Source organism: Mastomys coucha, chromosome X, assembly GCF_008632895.1.
Source record: "Mastomys coucha isolate ucsf_1 chromosome X, UCSF_Mcou_1, whole genome shotgun sequence".
Taxonomy (NCBI): Eukaryota; Metazoa; Chordata; class Mammalia; order Rodentia; family Muridae; genus Mastomys; species Mastomys coucha.
In genome coordinates, this window is record NC_045030.1 from 159,625,711 (window position 1) to 159,646,643 (window position 20,933).

The following is a 20,933-nucleotide window of genomic DNA, read 5'->3' on the forward strand; positions in this document are numbered from 1 at the left end:
AATAAATAAAGGAACTCTTTTCTGCTAATGGCAAGATTCAGCAAGTAGTAGTTTCATTTATGAAAAGATATTCTATTATACTTTGGGGGGATGGTCAGAGGACAACTCCCAGGATCTGTTTCTCTCATTCCACCATGTGGGTCCCAGGGATGAACTCAGGTCATCAAGTTTAGCAGCAAGTACTTTACCAACTAAGCTGCCCCAAGTAGTGGTCTCTTAAAAACTGTTGGCTATGTGAAATCTGAAACCAATTGATGATCCTTTGGTACTCTGAGCTATTAAAACGCATTGCTGTAACCTGAATGTTGATTGGCTCTTATATGCAGAAATGATTCTGTAAAGCTACACACTGATTATTTGGAAAACACTAGCAGTGGATGGGGACCTCTGTCTGAATTCCCAATCCTGACATATTTTATTAAGCCACGTAAAGTCCCATGTCTTTATATCACTAGTAAGACTTCATCAAGAAGTCATGAGATCTGGGAAAGCTGTCAGTCTCACTGCGGCAGGTACAAGTTTCCCAAGTTCACTGGCAACAAATACCAGCAGTTGTTTTCTTTGAAATGACAAGCTGTTCACTGAGGTCATGACTGAGAATATCTCTTCTAAATGGCTATGTCTGAGTAACTATAGCCTGTCAGAGCTGCTTTCTAGAAGAAAAAAAAAAGGTAGCGTTCCATGAGAAAAGGTGCTAGGTGGGCTTATCACACAACTGAAGCAGAACTTTCCTGAAGGTTATGGTCATCTGTTGATGTGCAGTCCAAGTGTTCTGCACTTCCCCCGCTCTTGTGACACGGAATATTCAAAGGCACAGTCTCAGGTTTGTGATTTAAGAAAAGCCCTGCAATATTAATATATGTGGCATTGCAGATGGATGGATGTCTCCTTTGTACTGAGGATATTTTGACATGAAACCAGCTCTGCAGTTTTCTCTCTTCGCTGCAATGCTTAGTGCTAAAGAATGTGCTCACTGCACTTTAGAGCCACTGTCTGTTTTGTGCTATGGCATCAGCACTTTTACTGTGCAAATGTCAGTACAGTGGCAAAAGTAAATAACGCCTTAGTGTTGTTAGAGCGACAGTTTGAACCTCACAGGCCTCCTAAAGGGGCCTTGCAGTCTCCTGGGGCTAAACCAATCTCCTTTCAAAAATCCTCCATTCTACCTCCCAGACTTGCACCCTAGAATCTTCTGGGAGTTAGTAAGAAAAGCAGCAACTTGGTCTCCTCCATGAACATAAACAGACTGAGGGGTGTCACACACACCCACACCCACACACACCCACACACACCCAAGCACACACACACACACACACACACAAAAACATACATACTTGTAGAGGCCAGTGGATAATCTCAGCTGTTGTTCCTCAAGTACCATGTATCTTGTCATTTGAAAAAGGGGTTTTCCGGGGGCTGGAGAGATGGCTCAGTGGTTAAGAGCACTGACTGCTCTTCTGAAGGTCCTGAGTTCAAATCCCAGCAACCACATGGTGGCTCACAACCACCCATAACAAATCTGACACCCTCTTCTGGAGTGTCTGAAGACAGCTACAATGTACTTACATATAATAAATAAATAAATCTTTAAAAAAAAAAAAAGAAAAAAGAAAAAGGGGTTTTCCTTCAACCTGGAGCTCTCCTGATAGGCCATACTGGCTGGCCAGCAAGCCCCCGGGATCTATCTCTACCTCCATAACACTGAAATTACAAAACCTCACCTCACAATTTTACATGGGTTCTGAGGATCGAGCTCTAGTTGTCATGGGTGAGCAGCAAGTACTTTCCTGACTGAGCTCTCCAGCCCCTAGACAGAGTTCTACATGGTAAAGTATGTGAACCATTGTTCTTCTCCAGTAGAGCTCTGAAGGCTTTTCCTGTAAAGGGTCTGATGTAATTTTCTGAGTAGCCAACTACTCAGCTCTGCCTTAGGAACTTGACTATAGCCCTAGATGATATGGAAATGAATGTGGGTGGCCATGTGCTAATAAAGCTTTATTTACAGACACAGAAGTTTGAATTTCATATGCTTTCCATATGTCACTATGTATTCTTCAAGCCTCCCTCCACCAGCCCCATTTAGATGGGATTGGGCTCACTTAAGGATGGTATGAACACAGAGTAAAGGACTAGCCCAAGCTAGCATTGAATTTGTTAAAAACAACACTCTTTGCTCATAGTTATATGGAGAGCAAGCCAGATTTGCCCCCAAGGACCAGTATGTTGACCTGTATTCTGTATCTGTGGTTTTCCAACTTGAGCCTCCATTGAATTCACCAGGAAAGCTTACAGGCTTAAACAACAAACTCTCTAGTTTCTTAATACTACCACTTATCAACTGAAATTTTCAATCTAATTGATCCAGGTCAGTGGAGCTTTGATATCAGAATTTCAGATATTTCTATTGTGATAGAGACCTTCTGTTGTAGCATGTTTTTTAAGTAGCTATTATCTTAAGCATTTCTTTTTTAAAAATTTAGGGTTGGGAGCCTGAAGAGATGGCTCTACAATTAAGAATATATGCTGATCTTTCAAAGGATCCTAGTCCAGTTCCTAAGCACACATATCAAGCAGCCTACAAGTACCTATAACTCCAGCTCTGGGAATCAGATGCCTCTAGTCTCCAAGGACTCCTATTCTCACATACACATATCCACACAGAGACACACACAGACATAATCCTTTTTTTAAAAAAAGCTAACCTTGTGACAAAGCCAAATTCTAAGACCAAGGTTGAACACTGTAACCTCAGAGCAGGGTTCCTCAGCACAAATCGAAACACCATCTTCCAAGCATTATTGACCCTAAACTGTCTCCAGACATTGCCCAGTGGCTCCTTACCGCAGGCACCTGCTTCAGAACCACTAGTCTAAACAACATGGGAGTTTTTGTTTATGCATCTCAGAAATTCTCCTCTTGGACTATATTGACATTTGGGGCCTAGTAAGACTTTGTTGTCACACACACTATAGGATATTTATAACATCCCTGGCCTGTACCCACTAGATGCCAGTAGCATTGCTTACCCCAGCTGCGACAACCAAAAATATCAATCAACTTTGCCAGAGGTCACCATGGGGTACAATCATTTCTTCTTGAGAATGCTACTTAGCATCTCCGGGAGCTTCTGCATACTGCCATTTACTTTGGCTTCTCTTAAGTAGGATTCTAGGGGCTCCCATTTCCCTGTAGATAGTAGTCTGATCATTGCAAAAACCCCTTTCCTTTTTAATTTTGTAGCTTGGTAAAGGAATAAGGCATGCCATGGGTAGAGGGGAGTAGAGTGTATGCATTCGTGTAACATTCATTCCCTGGGGAAGAATCTGAGCCCTTGTTCCCACTGGCCCTCCTAAGCCAGCATTCAATCTGCAGCCAAGATCATGGATGACTTGGGCAAATCACTTGGCCATTATGAACTCACAGCCATGGCAACGGCCATCCCCAAGCCTGAGGACAAAAGGTGTTTTATTCTGTTGTTCTGCACAAAAGGTTCTAGGGATGCTGGGGACAAAATGGCCATTGACAGTTATAGGCATTGATGTGTACTTTTTTCTCCTTACTATGTGGTTTATATTTAAACTGTCTTAGACTCATACACACTGGAACTTTTGTGTGAGTCAAACCTAAAACTATCTTTACACAGAGCCCAGCTAAATGAAGGCTTAAGATACTAGCTCAAAAGAGGTTTGGGAGTTTGGTGAGAGAGTGAGAATTACTAGTAAAAATATGTTTGAAACCCTGGCATTATTTTTTTTTCCATTTTGATTTAAGATCACAGTAATGAGAATGGTAGAGCAGGGGAAGAAAACTGGGGGGAAAGTACATTTTTTTGTTCCCCTGGTTTGTGGTAACCAATATTATGATTGCTGGCTTGAAGCTTGGGAAAACTCAAGTCTTTAAGTTTGCAAGTGCATTGAAGCAAAGCATTACTCTTTCCTTAAGTATTGGCTTTTAGCAACCTGATGTTCTGTTGGTATGAAGCACTACCCCATACTTTAAAAAACATCACTTGCCTGGGACTCCCTACACTAGAGCTAGCCTGAATGTGAGACTCACTTCCTTTGCCAGTACATATACTCCTAGCACCTTGTGGGGGATGAGGGGTACATATAAATCAACTTTCTTCAGTGGCCCCATATCTGTTTTCTCAGCCCCTGCCCATATTGGGGCAAATGGTATCATAGTTGTGAAAAAATGTTGAGGTTATCGGTGCTTCCTTGTCTCTGAAAAAGCACTATAGTTGCAGCCTTTCAAGACAGCAGAACAATTTAGAACATTTTGGTTCTTACATTATTTTTCTTCCTCATAGCCCCGAAACTAGCCATTTGGTTTGCAAATAGCTAGAATTTTTGTAGCTAAATCCTAGAGGACCTCCATTTTTAGGAGGTAAAAATGCCAAGCACCTTATGAAAGCAGGCATTGCACATGGACTCAGGATGCCATACCTGAGCCTGGGAAGATGGGACTGCTAGCTAGACTGGCTTCTCCAACCTGTGCATACCACTCTAGAAAGACAGCACTTGCTACAGTGCAGGTACATACTCCGCTGACTGGTAGAGACTATGCCCAAGAGTCTACACACACAGCCGTGTAGCTCACAAACTCCCTACTTCGCAAAGCTTCAGCTGGTTCCTCCCATAACTACCCAGTGCAAGCCACTTCCAAGTAACACCTGTTTTCTTCATCTCTCCTCTGATCTTATATCCTTTCTTGACTTTTTGGTTAAGATCAAATGGAAGCTGGGTGCAGCCTGGCCTAGCTTTGAACTCATACTCCTCCTACTTCAGCCTCCTGACTGCTGTAATTAGAGATGTCCACCTCCAGGTCCAGCTCATATCTCTTCTTGACCCCTAGAAGTCTTTGTTGCCATCCAGTAGATGCCATTGGCTTCATGTTTAGCTTTGCTGAGCTAAAAGCCCATGTGTTTCCTCTCATCAGCCCTATCTGTTCCCCTGCTTTAAAATGTCTAATGGCATGTTGCATGATTCTGAGGATGCACTTGTTGACACAAACAAACAGTTGTTTCTTCAAACCATAGTCCATTCTCGAGCCCAATATGAGTGACCATGTCCCAGGAACACAAATCCAGACCCCTAAACACCATGTTCCAACATAGTAATAGTTTTCATTATGTTTCTTAGAGTGACAGAAGAAAGAAAGGCATAAACCTAAGTGTTTTCAAAATACATAAGTGAGAACATCAGATGCACAGATTGCAGAAAGCAAAGAAACCCATGCTGCAGACTTGAGAAGCTATCTGATGTCATTCTTAGACCTTGAGGCTGATAAAGGCTAGAGTCTAGTTATATATCCCAAAAGGATCTACCTAGTAATTCATAAAGATGGGTGCACTGTCAAACACGCAGGTGGGCAATGGTTGTCTTTATGTTAAGAGGGCTAAAGATAGAGCAAGATTATTTGGCTCAGGACCTGCAACATTCTCTCTCTCTACAATCAGGGAAATTCTCATCAGTCAATCAGTCAGTAGAATCTTTTTCTTGCTGGGGGGGGGGGCGGGCGGGGCTGAGACAACATCTCAGCACATAATCTCTGGCTAGAACTCACTTCGAAGACAAGCTGACCTTGAACTCAAAGAGATCCACCTGCCTCTGCCTTCCAAGTGCCACAATCAAAGGTGTGCACCACCACAGCCAGCAGGAATCTGTAACATATTCCGAATTTGTAATGTGACCAGATAAACCCTACATGGCATGATTGAACACCTATAGAACTTCCTGCTTCACCACGCCATGTTGAACTGTCCCTGACTTCTTTCACGCTTTAGGTAGTCTTTGAATGCACCCTGTTCTCTTCCACCACAGGGTTTCCAGTCATGTTATTATCACTGCCTGGGTCATTCTTTCCGCATCCCCTCCCCTTTACTCCCTTTGCCTAACTCTTTCAGTCTTGGATTTAAGCTTGAGATGAACTTCCCCAGTCACCTCCTGAAACCTGAGTTGCCCCCCCCCACTGTTCATTTTCTTCACACTTTTGAATTTAAAATAGTTTAATGCCTCCCTTCACCCTCCATAAACTGCAAACGTCAACAGATCATACATATCTTAGCTTATCCTTGGGTCCCCAGTACCTAGCACAGGACATGAAAGGCACTTAGTACACACAGGCTACTCTGTGAAAGGAGTAGGATATGTGGCCATAGGGCTGGAGAGATGGCTCAGTGGTTAAGAGCACTGACTGCTCTCCCAAAGGTCCTGAGTTCAAATCCCAGGATATGTGGCCATGCTTGCTTTGGCCCATAATCCTGCCTCACAGCAGCTCCAATAAATAATACTGCCTTCCAAAAGACCCCAACATGTGTAATAATGGTTAAGGGAAATGGCATCTTTAGCTTGAGTAAGGTCCGAGCCTTGCTTTCACGAAGACCTGTGCTGTCATGACTGCTTTTGCACTATAATTTAGTAATTTTATCATTAGCCAAAGATAGTTCTTCATAACCAGTATTATCTTTACGTGTATATTGTTTCATGCAATCTTTCCAGTTTTGTTTGTCTGTTTCAGACAGGAAGTTAACTTTGGTCTTTGCTCCTCCTCCATACTAGCCAAAAGTAAGAACTGTTTTGCACAGATTTCATTCTACTGGAATGTGACTCGTCATAGAAGAAAGCAGTTGGAACTGGACTAGTAAGGAACTTGTATCAGGGCAGTTGATCTCAAAGTAGAGCTTATATGAGTGTTGGGGCTATCTACAGTGACACAGATATGAACAGTCCATTTGTAGGTATCTGATTAGTCAGCACACAGAATTTTAGCTCTTTAGATAACTGGCTAACAAAGCCACAATAAGCTCTAGGTCCACCTGCTAGTAGTGTTTCCTACTCAGTTTTTTTCTATATTATATATCACAAGCTTCTAGTCATATTGTTGTAGGGTTTGTAAGAGCTGTATGTGTGTGTGCACTCACATGCACAAGTGAAATTTGATCTTTGCTCCTCCTCCATACTAGCCAAAACTAAGATAACCACTGTGTGGTTTCAGTTCTAGAGGAGTCATGCTTCCCAGCCACAAATGAAGCCATCTGCTGAAAATGTATGTTGGTCGAGACTAGTATTCACTGATGTGATTGTGATTTCCCCAAGTTCCTGAATCCCTGGTTTGCCCCACTGTTACCAGACTAGATCCACAGCATACAGTATACGGTGTCTGTAAGAGCAAGAAATTGGAGAGAAACATTAGCCTTGATCAGTGTTGAATTTGGAACTGTACAGCATTGTTCTTTTAACCCCACTTGTGTCTTTGAGCCTGGGAGCAGCTGTGATAGTTCCTTTGAAAAGAAGCAGAATACTCTAACCCTCTGGATAAAGGAGCCTTTCAAAGCAGCCACTGTGGATTTGGGAGGATGTGTTCCATTGTCAGGGGATGAATGAATGTGCTATACTGTAACACTTAACCCTAACTCCAGATGACAAGATATGGATTGTTAAAAATACATATGCACCCAAAATATCCTGAAATGAAGGAGCACTTTATATACCATGGTCATCACATCAGTGAGGCATTGCTTGCTATGCCTTTCTGCACAGAGCCTTCCTGTCTATCTCTAGCATGAATTACATTCCCTTCTGCCACGCCCACTCTCCTTATTCTTTGATTTCCTCCACTGGTCCTCTGATGGTCTGGATCCTGATCTTCATCATGATACTAGGTATTCCTAACCCATAGTCTGCAGGCCACATGCACCACTGGATAGCTATGAATGTGGTTCAACACAAAATAATAAAGTTTCTAAACACATATTTTGTTTTGTTTTGTTTTACATTTAGTTTATGATATAGTTTGCAATGATTCAGTTGTGCTGTTCTTGAGTGTGAGCTTTGTAAATGACAGTGTTGTGTTGCAGTGTTACGAGGGTGGATGTGCCTGAGTGAAGTCTAGTCTTTGATGCAGCATCAGACTGATCTTGAAGGTGAAAGTATCTTGTTTCAGATGTATGTCCCTGGTGCTAAGCACAGTGATTGACATTCACCCAGTAGGCCTTCAAAAGTACCTCATGAATGGTATCCAAGGTGATTTCATTGGGTTCAGTTAGAACCCAGTTCATATTACCGACAAGCAAATAAATGGTAAGTCTGAGTTTTGTGAAAATGAAACATTGTTTACGGAAAACATCCATCATGGCAGCCACTAGCTCCTGTGCTTACCCAGGGTATGTGGACAGTGGTATTGAGGAAGTGAACTGTTCTTTCTACTTCATCTTAAATGATTTAAATTTCAATAGCCACATGTGCTAGTGATTACTTGACCAGATAGCACAGTTCTGGAGCCACACCACTGTTCAATAAAGATCAGATGCACCAATAAGCATCCATCTTGCTCTTTGTATTATCACAGACACTGAGAATCAGGGGAAAGGAGGTCACAAATGATACACACACACACACACACACACACACACACACACACACACACAAATCTTTATCTGATGGGACAGATCAAGACCAAGGATGTTGTTTTCTCTTAGGATGGGCACCTGGAGAGAATGTGAATTTTAGTTTCATTCTTTTTACTCAGTCCTCAGAAAGCCATGTGGCAAGATAAAGCTGGGCTCCAGTATCCACACTCACAAATCTCAAGTGTCCAAAGCTCTTTAAGGGAGTAACTTGCTAATGAACTTGGAACCATATTGTGCACCAGGTCTATTTTACGAGGATTTGCACATCTGTTTCAATGAGGTAGACCTTCCCAAATACAGCTGGTCACCTTTTGGAAAAAGAAGGATCCACAAGCTCCTTGGGAAACCCTGGTATTTTCCAATGAGCTAAAGAGCAATTTCGAGAAGCAGAGAATCCAGTCACTTTCTGCAGTAGACTAAAATGAACGTTGCCTTTACATGGGATGCTCATCCGAGGAAAGTTCATCACTGCTTTGTTCTGCTAGGCTTCCAGTCCCTGGCCCCTATGAAGACCATTAGAGAGAAAGACTTCTAGCTGGCTTAGTGTGTTTACCCTGAGCTAATGAATTGCCTTTGATTGCCTTTAAACATGTTAATGCATTTAAAGTTGAATTTTCCCTGGCAGGCCGTTTACTGAAGGGTCTGGATGCTATAAGCATGGCTGGGAGGTCAGGGGAGCTAAAGGCATTATCCCCAAGGCCAGCACTGTGATAAGTGGAAAATAAATGTCTCTAAGCTGGAAATGTCACTTGGCTGTGGAGGTCAGGCAGACCTTTATGGACATTTCAAGGAAAAGTTTTCTTTTAAAAAAAAAATGTAGATAAAGGAGATGGAGAGTTGTCTCAGTGGTTCAGAGCACTTCTTCTGCTCTGGGTTCAATTCCCAGCACCCTCAAGGAGGCTCACCACCTCCTCCGGCATGAGGCATGCATGTGGTACACAGATGTGCGTACATGCAGGCAAAACACTCACACACATAAAATAAAAATAAATATTTTTAACAAGTAGATAATGTCTCATCTTCTCAAGAGCAAGTATGAAGTCTGGCTCTGTCCCCTTCATTTCACTCCATGGAGTCTCATTTTGTCCCCTTTCCCCTCGCCTTGTTTCTTTTCCCTTCAACTACTTAAATATCACCTACTGGGTTTGGGTTCTGACTCTGAGCATGTAGCATGTGTTAAGATGGAAGCTGGGGAGGAGGAGGAGGAGGACTATGAATGAATTGCTTCTGCTGCCCATGTTGGGGAGGGAGAATTCTTATTTGAAACCTCCTAAGGCTGAGTTTGGAGGAAACCTGACTGTAGCTTTTCTTTATGAAGCTACAATGGCTCTGAGGTCCTCTCCTTTCCCTTTATTTGTCGTTTGGGCAGCTGCCCCTTTGCCTCACAGTCAGTCAGGAAGTTCTCAAATTATGTTACATCTCATAAGTGACAGTTGATGGCTGTCACTCACCACCTTTGGAGAATCTAAGGAAGGTCAGCTACACTCCCCTTTGAAGTGGCAGGGTCCTCACTCACTGAATCTGAGACCCTAGAAAATAGCTCTGTGGTTTTGGGGAATTCAGTCATAGAGCTGAGAAGGGTGGTGCAGTAAAAATAGATGTGCTAATGGTAGTGCTCATGAAGGCCTGAGGCATTCCTGCTCATCATGGCTGCCTTTTCCTCCTTTGATTTAGGTTGCTTTGAATGCTGCATCAAGTGTCTGGGAGGAGTTCCCTATGCCTCCCTGGTGGCCACCATCCTATGTTTCTCTGGAGTCGCCTTGTTCTGTGGCTGTGGGCATGTGGCTCTTGCAGGCACCGTGGCAATTCTTGAGCAACACTTCTCTACCAACACCAGTGACCATGCCTTGCTGAGCGAAGTGTGAGTATCTGCTTCCTTTTACAAATATGTTGAAGATGCAGCTACCTTACAATATTTTTTTGACAGACTATCTTGTCTTTTTCTGGCAGAAAGACAAATCCTTTGATTAAAGCTATATTCCAATAGAAAAAGTCTATGAGGGATGGGGAGGTATCAGAGTTGGTAGAGTGCTTGCCTCCTGTTTACAAAATCCTGAGATCTATCCCCAGCACTACATAAATTGGGCATGCCTGTACTCTCAGCACTTGGGAGGTAAAAGCAGAAAGATCAAATGTTCATAGGCATGGTCATATTTAATTATATACAAACAGGAAGTTCTCAAAGAATAATTTTTAAAAGAAATATTAAAAGTTCAAAATCATAACATGCTTGAGGCCAGTCCAGGATGTAAAACTTTGTTTCATGAAAAAGAAAGGAGAGGGGGGTTGGGGAAGTCTATGATACAACAAAAAAGAAAATACTAAGAAGGTGGTGGGTCCTTGAGGCCCATGGTGAAATCTCATTTGAGCATGATAAGGTGTGCATACTCCACATAGTGTTAGTGGATGTGGTAGACATCCATGGTGACAGCTTGATGCTGCAGAACATCTCACTAGACAGTTCTCATTGTTCCTAAGTAACAAGGATCCTCTAGATTACCCCCCAAAATGGATCCTTTATGGAGGACTCACTCAAGTCTAAGTCCACAGGAACAGTATCCCCACATTAATTCTTCTGGCAGAACAAATAAGCCCAGAGCATTCTGGTGCAACAAAGAGGAAGCTCCAGAAACATAGTCCCAGCTCTCTATCTTCCTATTTTGCAATGATTCTCAGCAGAAACCCAACAGCTCTCAAGCTTGATCTCCTAACTGCAAGGCCCACTGCCATCAGTACTTCCTTTTAAGTAGCTTCTCCTTGGTTGATTCCTTGGGAATTTTGGGTTTCACTGTGAAGCTTCAGTGCTGATGGGTTGTAGTTATGAAGAAACATCATCATTGGAGTAGAAAAGGTATAAATGAATGTGGAATTATGATGCATTGGCTTTTTGCTGGGTTCTTGAGGGTCTTACTATTGCCCTGGCTGCCCTTGAACTTTGAAAGTGATTCTCCTGCTTCTGCCTCCCAAGTACTTAGAACTACAGGTGCCAGTGAGCATGCTTGAGGGGGAAAATCACGTTTTAAAATCTTTTCAAAAATGACATCTAAAGAAATGAGCGGGGATAAGAAGGCTATGGTGGGAGAATCAGCTAGTATGGATGTGCAGAAGAAATGTATGTGCAGAAGGCTGGGCCAGCCTGATCAGCAGTGTGCTTTCCTAATATATATGAAGCTCTGGGTTGGACTCACAGCACTGTACAAACTGAATGTGTTGGCTCATACCTGTAGCCCCAAAACTCAAGCAGGTAGAGGCAAGAGGACCCGAAGTTTAAAGTCAATCTCAATGTTGATGCAAAAATATGTGTTGGAGTCAGATGAGAACACATATTTAGGTCACCTGAAATTCCATATTTCCAACATGGAGGCAGTTTAATGCTTTTATAGTAACAATAACGAAAGCCACAAATCAAGACATTCTTCAAATATATTGATGTAAAGATCAGAGAGGCAGGTTATAACAAAGCAAGAAACCTCTGTTGATGGCCTCAGATGCTGTCTGATGACACTCTTTGTTTTTGGTTGATGGGCGCTAGTGTTCTACTAAATTAATATATTCTTAAGATTTATTTTAATCTGTTAGTCATAGGATGTTATGTCTGACACAGAGGTGGACAAGATATGGCTATTTAGGGGGTTAAAGATAGCCCAAGCTGAACTGTAATTAGGCTCTGGACCTGTCCACAGTCATTAAGTTCTAACTAGCTAATAGGCCTTGTAAGCTCAAAGCCAATCTGGAATACATGACATTCTGTCTTTTCTTAAATGAAGAAAGAAAGAAAGAAAGAAAGAAAGAAAGAAAGAATAGAAAAAAGAAAGAAAGAAAGAAAGAAAGAAAGAAAGAAAGAAAACAGAAATATTCAGGGAAGAAATACCATAGAAGGTGTATTAACTTAATTAGCTAATGATCTTAATCCATGGCTCTCAAACTTCCGAGAAACTTTAAAATATGTCCAAGTCTTACTGCAGGCCAGTTAACTATATCTCTTGGATTTATCTAAGTGTTATCTAAGTATGTATCTTTTCTAAAACAACTTAGATGATTTTGCTGGGCAGTCAAAGCCTGAGGATCTGCCTTCAAAGCACAAACTTAGTTGTGAACAAGCTTTCTATAACATACGTGTAAGTTGATGTCCCATCACTTGTGAACAAGGATCTGCACAAACTTCTCCTTGAAGATACCCTGAGGGCTGACTTAGGTGTTTTCTCGGAATAGCATAAACCAGCAATCCTGGCTGGGAAGCATTTTGATATGTTGGAAAAGGCATGGTGTCTTTTGAACCAAGGTTCAAAGGCCTATTCTAGCACTATGTAGCTTTGAATAGGTAGCCTAACTCCTCAGTGGCCAGGCTACATGCAAAATGGAGATTACAAATCTCAACTGCACAAGACTTGGGTAAGTAGCAATACACCACAAGTGGACCTTGTCCATGATTAAAGGAAACTCTTGCCTGTTGCTTGAGAAGGTTGTCTATCTCTGCCTACTTACTATGGGCTGTTGGAATGGACAGGTATATCCCCTTAGGCCGTCCTATAAACATGCTGAGACCACGAGAAATGGCACAGTAAGGTTACATCATGCCCATACTCCATAGTGCCTCTCATATTTGCAGAGCTGTCTTCTTTTCACAGGATCCAACTGATGCAGTATGTCATCTATGGAATTGCATCTTTTTTCTTCCTGTATGGCATCATTCTGCTGGCAGAAGGCTTCTATACCACAAGTGCAGTGAAAGAGCTGCACGGTGAGTTTAAAACAACTGCCTGTGGCCGATGCATCAGTGGAATGGTGAGTACTAACCTCAGGTGTGCAGCCGAGCCATTGCACGGCTGTTTCTTCCTACTTGGTGGAGCTAGGAGCTATTCATGGAGAGTCCATTGACACAAACACTGCTCTTACCAACCTGGCCCTAAGAATTTGAAAATCTCTGTGTTGTTGATAAAATTTGTGACTGATAGTATTAAACCAAATGCCTCCCTTTTGTTGGGTTCTGTTATAGCAGAAGATAAATCTTTAAAAGACAGAGTTAAAAACTGCTTAATCACAAAGGAAAACCATGACATGTTATACATGTGTACGTAGCATTAGCAATCAAACCCAGGGCCTTCTGCATGCTAGGCTACATCACAGCCCTTGTACAGGCTTTGTACATGATATATCCCTATCAAGACATTGAACAGACAACTGGACAGATTACTATTCATTGAGAGAACAGTCAGGTATAGAAAAAAATATTTGGAAGTCTGAGAAAACTAGAAATGCTGAAGAAATGTGAGGCATGGTATGGGCCCTCCTAGGAGGAAGGCATTCTCAGGCCAGGGCTGTGGCTTCCTAGTGTATAGCAGTGACAGATCCCCCACTGTAGAAGAGGGGAAAGATAATACCAGAAATGGGGACATGGGTGTGGCATCCAGCACCAGGAGTGGCCACTGTACAACAGTTTTCATGAAAGAGGTATGCTGATTGGGACAGAATTCTTTATGTCCATGGTGACTTGGCACCCATTGTACCTGTATATACACAATACTTATACAGTCATTGAAATCTTTAAAATGATCAAGATAGATATGATCTTGCCTTGGGCAGAAGTATTACAATCTCGGGAAAGGCCTTTGACTGCACCAGCTGCTGCTCTGTCTGACACTGGATTTCTGTGTCCTTGGCTGCACAGACAAAGGGGAAAAGTTGAGGGTGGGAGAGTTGTGATGGTGATGGGCACAAATGCCAGCAGGCCCAGCAGGCCAAGGGACATGGGGCACTGAAGTGTGCAGAATTAAGAATGGCTTTATGCCAGACTGAAACAGAGGAGCTCACTTCATATGAGACCAGGAAAGAGGAACTAGTGTGAGCAGGGGAGGCCCAGAAAAGTCCAGTTGTGTGGACAGGCTAAACAGGAAGAACAGAGGTTGCAGGAAAGAACACTGCTTAGAGAAGGAGTAGGGACCCAATTAAGGTGAGCCTTGATCTAAGGCTAGGAATGCCATTGGTAAGCAAAGACAAAAGGGGCAGTGGCCAGAGCAACTCAGTAATCATAAGGTTTGGCCAGTCACCTAGTAGTATGGAGGATGAATATGGGGAAGTGGGGTTGTAAGAGGCCATCTTAAGACTCAAGTGAGGCAGAATGGAGATGTGACCTGGGCCCAGACAGTAGAGTTGAGGAGGGGCTGAGGTGATGACGGTGAGTGGGACAGTGAGAGGAGGCAGTGAGTGACAAGTCCGCTCCAGTGCTGTCCTGAGGAGCTGTGTCCTATTAGGGTGTGGAGAATTCGGGCGGATTCAACTTGAACCACAGGGGCTTGATCCAGCCTTGGAGGGCCATGCAAAGTTAACCAGTGTCATATGGACTCTTGGGGATTGAGTTCCTGAGATGTTCTACGCTGGGAGTTGCCTGCTGAGGGGTAGTAACTGTGAGCAAGTTTCCACCAAAGTTTGTGGAAGAATCCTGAGGTATGTTCACAAACTACCTGGAGACAAATTCCTGCAAAGGATCCAGCTCATTTCATGGATCAGGTCTAGTGTACATGTCATTCCTTCCATCAGTGGCCTCCTTGCCACCATAGGAACCCACATCCTGAAGGCTATGGTACATGGTACCTGAAGATCACTGGGGAACCTATAACCTTGCCCTGACTTCCACTCACCTAGATCTGTCCAAGTGGTACCACAGTTGAGTGGCTGGGCCTCAGGCCCCTGCTGTCTCTTGTCCCACTGCCCTCCCACTGGGACTGGCTAGGCCTCACACTTCCCTCAGCATAAGGACAATGCCATAAACAATCTTACTAAAAGAAAATACCCACTGTGGCCACCATTCCTGTTAGGTACCATATCCCTGTCACTCCACAGCACCAGTTTCTCCTGGCAGGTCTGGGACCCGAGACTTGCTGATTAGACCACACTGGGTAGGTAGAGAGTTCCAGGGATGTACCTGTCTCTGCCTCCTCGGCACTTAGACTACAGGTATGTACCAGTACTCTGCTTTTTATGTGGCTACTAGGGATTGAACTCCCAGGCCCATCTGCTTGTAGCACTTTACCAACTGAACCATGTCTCCAGCCCCTACTTTGACTTTAAAAATTTATTATATGTATTTAGTGGGGTGAAGACCATAATAGCATATCACATAGCATGCATGTCATGATATATGGATGGATGTCAGAGGACAAGTTGCAGGAGTCAAGTCTGTTCATCTACTTTGTGCATTCTAGGGATTGAATAGGTCATCATCAGGCTTGGTAGCAAGTGCCATCTCACTGGCCGGCCCCCACTTTGGTTTTTAAAGTTTTCATTGACAAGGTAGAAGAAAAAAAAAAAAAAGCTCAGGGTTGATAGTACCACAGCAGCATGCCAGTGTAGGGGAAGATGAGAACTGCGCTTTGTTCAGGGAGACCTTGCTTTTCTCAGGCCTTTGTGGGAACTAAATAACCTACTTGCTTGGGGTGCGGGAAGAGCCTACTGAGGAAGGCTCTGAACATCAGAGTCATAGTGTTGTGAGGATCAGCCTTCAGAGGGTGCTTTCTACCCAGCCCTGGCCTGACCTCTGAGACCCAGACTCTCCATAAGAAGAAAAGGCTCACCAAGGCCAAGAATCACTAGCCCCTTCTTAAGTCCCTGCAGTATTATTAGAATGCCCATTAAGGGCATCAGTATTCCGTGGATAGGGAAAGAATGAGCAAACCTATTCTGGAACAGCCATCATGGAAGCCTTGGGGAGGGAGAACAGGTGGGGACTCTTGAAGTGTGTTCTTTTGAATAATTTCAGCAATGCAAATGCTTCAGGGATTGTGATGGTCCTTGAAAGAATAGGACAGTAACCTGGTATCTGCAGTTTCCCAAGGTGACCAGTAAGGGGCAGCAATACAAACCCAATGTCCAGGTCAGCCTTCCTCTGGACATTTCCTACAGCATAATGTTATGTGGCAAAGATATATAAGAAGGGAATGAGAATCTTGACAGAGTCCTTGTGCTCGTGACTGAAAGTTTTGGTCAAGGTTCAAGCATTTAATGCTTCCAGTAAGTTCCCAGGATGAGGAAACTGGCAGAGTTCCTTTTGAGAGAAGGCTTCCTATGGCAGTTGCTATTTTTCCATCCCCACATGGAAGGTAAAACAAAGGGAAGTCCTGAGAAATCAACATGATGTTATGATTCAATGACCTGTAGAGACATCCTGGGCCTATCCCATATTTAGTAGGGGTTTTAGCTGGGAGTTTTCAGAACTAATGTTTAGAAAGAATATTTCATAGGCTGGCTCAAGTATGTGGGCCTGTGGTCCCAAGCTTTATGAAAGGTTGAGGTAGGAAAATCAAAAGTTTAAGCAACTTAGTAAAACAATTTTTCCAAATAAAAACATAAAAGGTGAACTGGGTGTTTAGCTCAGTGACAGAACATTTGCCTAGCATGCAGAAGGCCCTAGATTCGATCCCCAGTACAAAACACAAAACAAAATAAATAACGATAGCAAAAACTAATCATCATTCAGGCCCTGTGACTAATTAGTTGGGAGTAGTTGGGAGTTCACCTCTTGGGCTAAAAGAGAAACAGCAAGGGCAGGAGAGGTCTTGAGTTTGATCCTCAGACCTCAACATGGAAAAGACAGACTGGCATAGTGGCCCAGCTTAGAATTCCATTACTGCAGAGGGAGAGAAAAGTAGAGCCTTGGGGTTCAGTGGCCAGCTAGTCTAGCCTACTTGGTCTGTTTCAGGACACGGAGACATACTGTATCAATAACAACAGCAACAAAGTAGAAAGCATCTCAGAATCAGTCACATTATCTTCTGGTCTCCACAATTCACACACACATACACATGTGCACCGGTACATACAAAGACACGAGAAAGCCTCTGAGCAGGTGTTTCTTCCTCACATGCATAGGTAGGCCAGGTCCCTGGAATGCATCCTGCATCCCATAGGTCCATACAGGGCAGAGTAGTGCAGCTGTCCCTCTGAGATCAACCTGCCTATTTCACTGAGCTTTTTTTCCCTCCTATCATTGTCTGCCTAGTTCGTGTTCCTCACCTATGTGCTGGGAGTGGCCTGGCTGGGTGTGTTCGGCTTTTCCGCAGTGCCAGTGTTTATGTTCTACAACATCTGGTCAACCTGTGAAGTCATCAAGTCCCCACAAAGCAACGGAACCTCGGGTGTGGAGCAGATCTGTGTGGATGTCCGGCAATATGGTACCTCCTTTCAGTCTTGTCTTGATTACTTCGTTATTGTCTTCTGCCTGGGTCTGGGTTGTGATTAACACATACATAGACCTCTCTATGGTCATCACAACACATTTCCTACCTTCTTTGTGAATAGTTCACGCTCTTCTCTATTTTCTGGAGGTGAGCATCTCCTGACCTTTGTACTTGCTAGAGGATGTTATTCAAGATTTATTAAGATGTTTTTCAAATTAGGCATATAGTTAAAAAAAATAAGTCTTTTATAATGCAAAACTACTTTATAATGCAGTTCAATTTTAAAAAGACCTCTAGATAGCCACCGTAAGAATTTATATATTTATTTGTTTTCAGTTTTTTTCTTTCTGGCCTCTTTCTCTTCCTCATTTGTATTTTTATCTCACCATGTGGTCTAGGCTGGCTGGCTGGCCTTGACCCCCTAGCCCCACTTCAGCCTCTTGAGTGCTGAGATCCTGTGCTCTTCTCAGTTCCTCGGGGACTTTTTCACTTAATACATTTGCATGCCTGCCCCTTTGAAGGGAGTCTTTTCAAAATGGCCAATTGCTTCAACTTATCTGTACTGAAAAACTCAACATAAACTGCAGATGGATTTCAAAAGTCATCACGAAGGACTCTGGGGAGAGCAGTCCCCAAGGTCAGAAAATGGCTCAGTCATTTTCTTCTCACAAACGTCATCCTCAAAACACAGTTCCTGTACCCAGTCATAAAAGGAACCACTAGGGCCTCCAGATGATTAGTTTGGATAGGAATTGACTTCCTTGCTAAGAGAAGGCCACATACATCATAAAGAGGGAGTGTAATTACTGCTCCAACTAGGATAGTAGGAAAAGTGTTCTTGCCAGAAAACAGACAAGAGAGCTTTCCTCTAGAAATGAAGATGGAATGGGCCCTTCCAGAGTTCTCCTGAGCAAAGATGGCTCTTTCATTTCTACATAGATTTTCTTATGTGGCTTATCTTCAATGTGTGATCTTATAGCATGGTATAAAACCACCCTAAAACTGCCCACAGTAGATCTCTTTTCACAAAGACTTGGCCTTAAAACACATTGAAAGGGCCCTGGGTTAGGTTTTAAAGTACTTGGAAAGCTGGGTGTGGTGGCACATGTCTACAGTCATAGGAGTCAAGAAGCTGAGGCAGTAAAACTGCCACTGCCCTGCCTGCCTGGGCCACAGAGTCAGACCGGGCCTCAAAACAAAAAGTTTCTATAAAAGAATATATGCAAATAATCTCTGGGTTCTTTACAAATAACTCTTGTTGCCATGGTAATATTGTTTTTTTGTTTTTTTTTTTTTTAAATTCTGTCTCTGCCCAGCTAGTTATTTTTTGAGATTACTTGTTTGAGTTGACTTTAGAGATAGGAGAAAATACAGACTTAAAATTCCCTTCTTCTAAGGAAGACCAAAATGTGGACACTTCATTCCTTCTTAAAAGAGGGAACAAAATACCCATGGAAGGAGTTGCAGAAACTAACTATGGAGCAGAGACTGAAGGAAGAACAAGGCAGCCTGATATAGCAGTCTCCTGAGAGGCTCTGACAGTACCCAACTAATACAGAAGTAGAGGCTCACAGCCATCCATTGAACTTGAGTACAGGGTCCCCAATGAAAGAGTTAGAGAAAGGACCCAAGGAGCTGAAGGGGTTTGCAGCCCCTTAGGATGAACAACAATATGAACTAACTAGTACCCTCAGAGCTCCCAGGGACTAAACTACCAACCAAAGAGTACACATGGTGGGACTGATGGCTCTGGCAGCATGTGTATAGCAGAGAATGGCCAAGTCAGTCATCAACAGGAGGAGAGGCCCTTGGCCCTGTGAAGTTTTTATGCTCCATTGTAGGGGAATGCCAGTAAGTGGGAGAGGGTAGGGTGGTAAGCAGGGGGTGGGGGGAGGGAACAGGGGTTTGTTCTTATTGTTGTTTTTTGGGGTTTTTGGGGGCGAGGGGAAACTGTGAAAGGAGAAATTATATGACATGTAAATAAAGAAAATACCTAATAAAAAAAATTTTAAAAATTCCCTTCTTCCCTTCCTCCCTCCTTCCTTCCCATCCTTCCCTCCTCTCCTGGGAGAAGCATAAATTGAGCTATTCTTAATATTTAAGTACATCCCCATGCATTAAAGAGGGAAAAGACCAGCAGCCCAGTAGACAATTGTCACTGTAGAGAGAACATAAGAGTTCTGGCTAGGAAAAAATGTGCAAGCTGTGCTTCTCTGGCTAGGACATAGACACAGGCCCCAGAGTTGTGTGGCCTAAGCACCACTAGCATGCTTCATGAGGGGCTTCCCCTGCAAGTTTAATAAACTCATTGCAGGAGAACAACAACAACAGAAACAACAATAACAACAACTAGCCTTGAAAATATGGGCCAGGCACTACAATGCACATGCTGAATCCCAGCATTCAGGAGGTACAAAGGCAGGCAGATCTCTTCAAGACCAGACTGGTCTACATAGCTAGATCCTGGCCATCTAGGGCTATATAGTGAAACCTTATTTTAAAAAAATTTAAATAAAAATTTAAAATTTAAATTTTAAATTTAAAAATTTTAAAATTTGGTACAAATACCAAAGTTCACTGAACAACATACGGTCTACAGGAGAGAAAAAAAAAATGCCCAACTGTTGAAATCTCACATGGACTAGAGTGACTCTGCTCTTGCTTATTCTTTGTCTTGCCTTGTCTGAACTGCAGACACTGGGTACCTTGATTGAAAAGGAACATAGCCAACAATTGTAATTGGAATCTAGAATGGAAAGGTCTGCTCAGAACACATGGCAGGCTGTGATTGTAGCAAAATGGCTAAATATGTATTTAGCATGTGCAAAGGCCCTAGTAATGGGGTGGGAGTGACCACCAGCACCAGCACCACAAAACACAACCTAACCTGAAGCCAAGCTACTGGGCACTACAGCTTTCACTCATATTCTGTTGGGGTTCACTTTTCAGGTATCATTCCGTGGAATGCTTTCCCAGGCAAAATCTGTGGCTCGGCCCTAGAGAACATCTGCAACACGAATGAGGTAAACATGCCCCAGAGCTGAAGACTCACACTCTTGGCAACTTACAACCTAAGCTGAGAGACAGGCCTCTAGATGATGGCCAAAGTGCTCTGAAAGAAAGGGCTTCCATATAAACTGTTGAACAGTGTGTAACCATCACTCTTCATTTCTCACCTACAATAACGATATCCATTTCAGATGGTCTAGCCCATTTAGGAATCATCCTTAAGGCAATGGGCTCTTCCTCTCTGCAATAGTTTGTGTTCCCAAACCTAAAAATCTGAGGCATGACTTTTGGGAATGTTTCCACAAAGAACATGCCTCACAGGTAAATCAAAGTCTATTCCT

General features: G+C 43.1%; 1 protein-coding gene across 6 annotated transcripts in view; it reads left to right on the forward strand.

Moving 5' to 3' along the window:
* Gpm6b (glycoprotein M6B) overlaps positions 1 to 20,933 on the forward strand; it is a 152,077-nt gene that overhangs the window by 124,983 nt on the left and 6,161 nt on the right. For all 6 annotated transcript variants that reach the window (XM_031371116.1, XM_031371106.1, XM_031371087.1 and 3 more), the window contains 4 exons: positions 10,085 to 10,271; positions 13,039 to 13,195; positions 17,406 to 17,577; positions 20,533 to 20,606. In XM_031371116.1, coding sequence (XP_031226976.1) covers positions 10,085 to 10,271; positions 13,039 to 13,195; positions 17,406 to 17,577; positions 20,533 to 20,606 — 590 coding nt within the window. The remainder of the gene's footprint in view (positions 1 to 10,084; positions 10,272 to 13,038; positions 13,196 to 17,405; positions 17,578 to 20,532; positions 20,607 to 20,933) is intronic.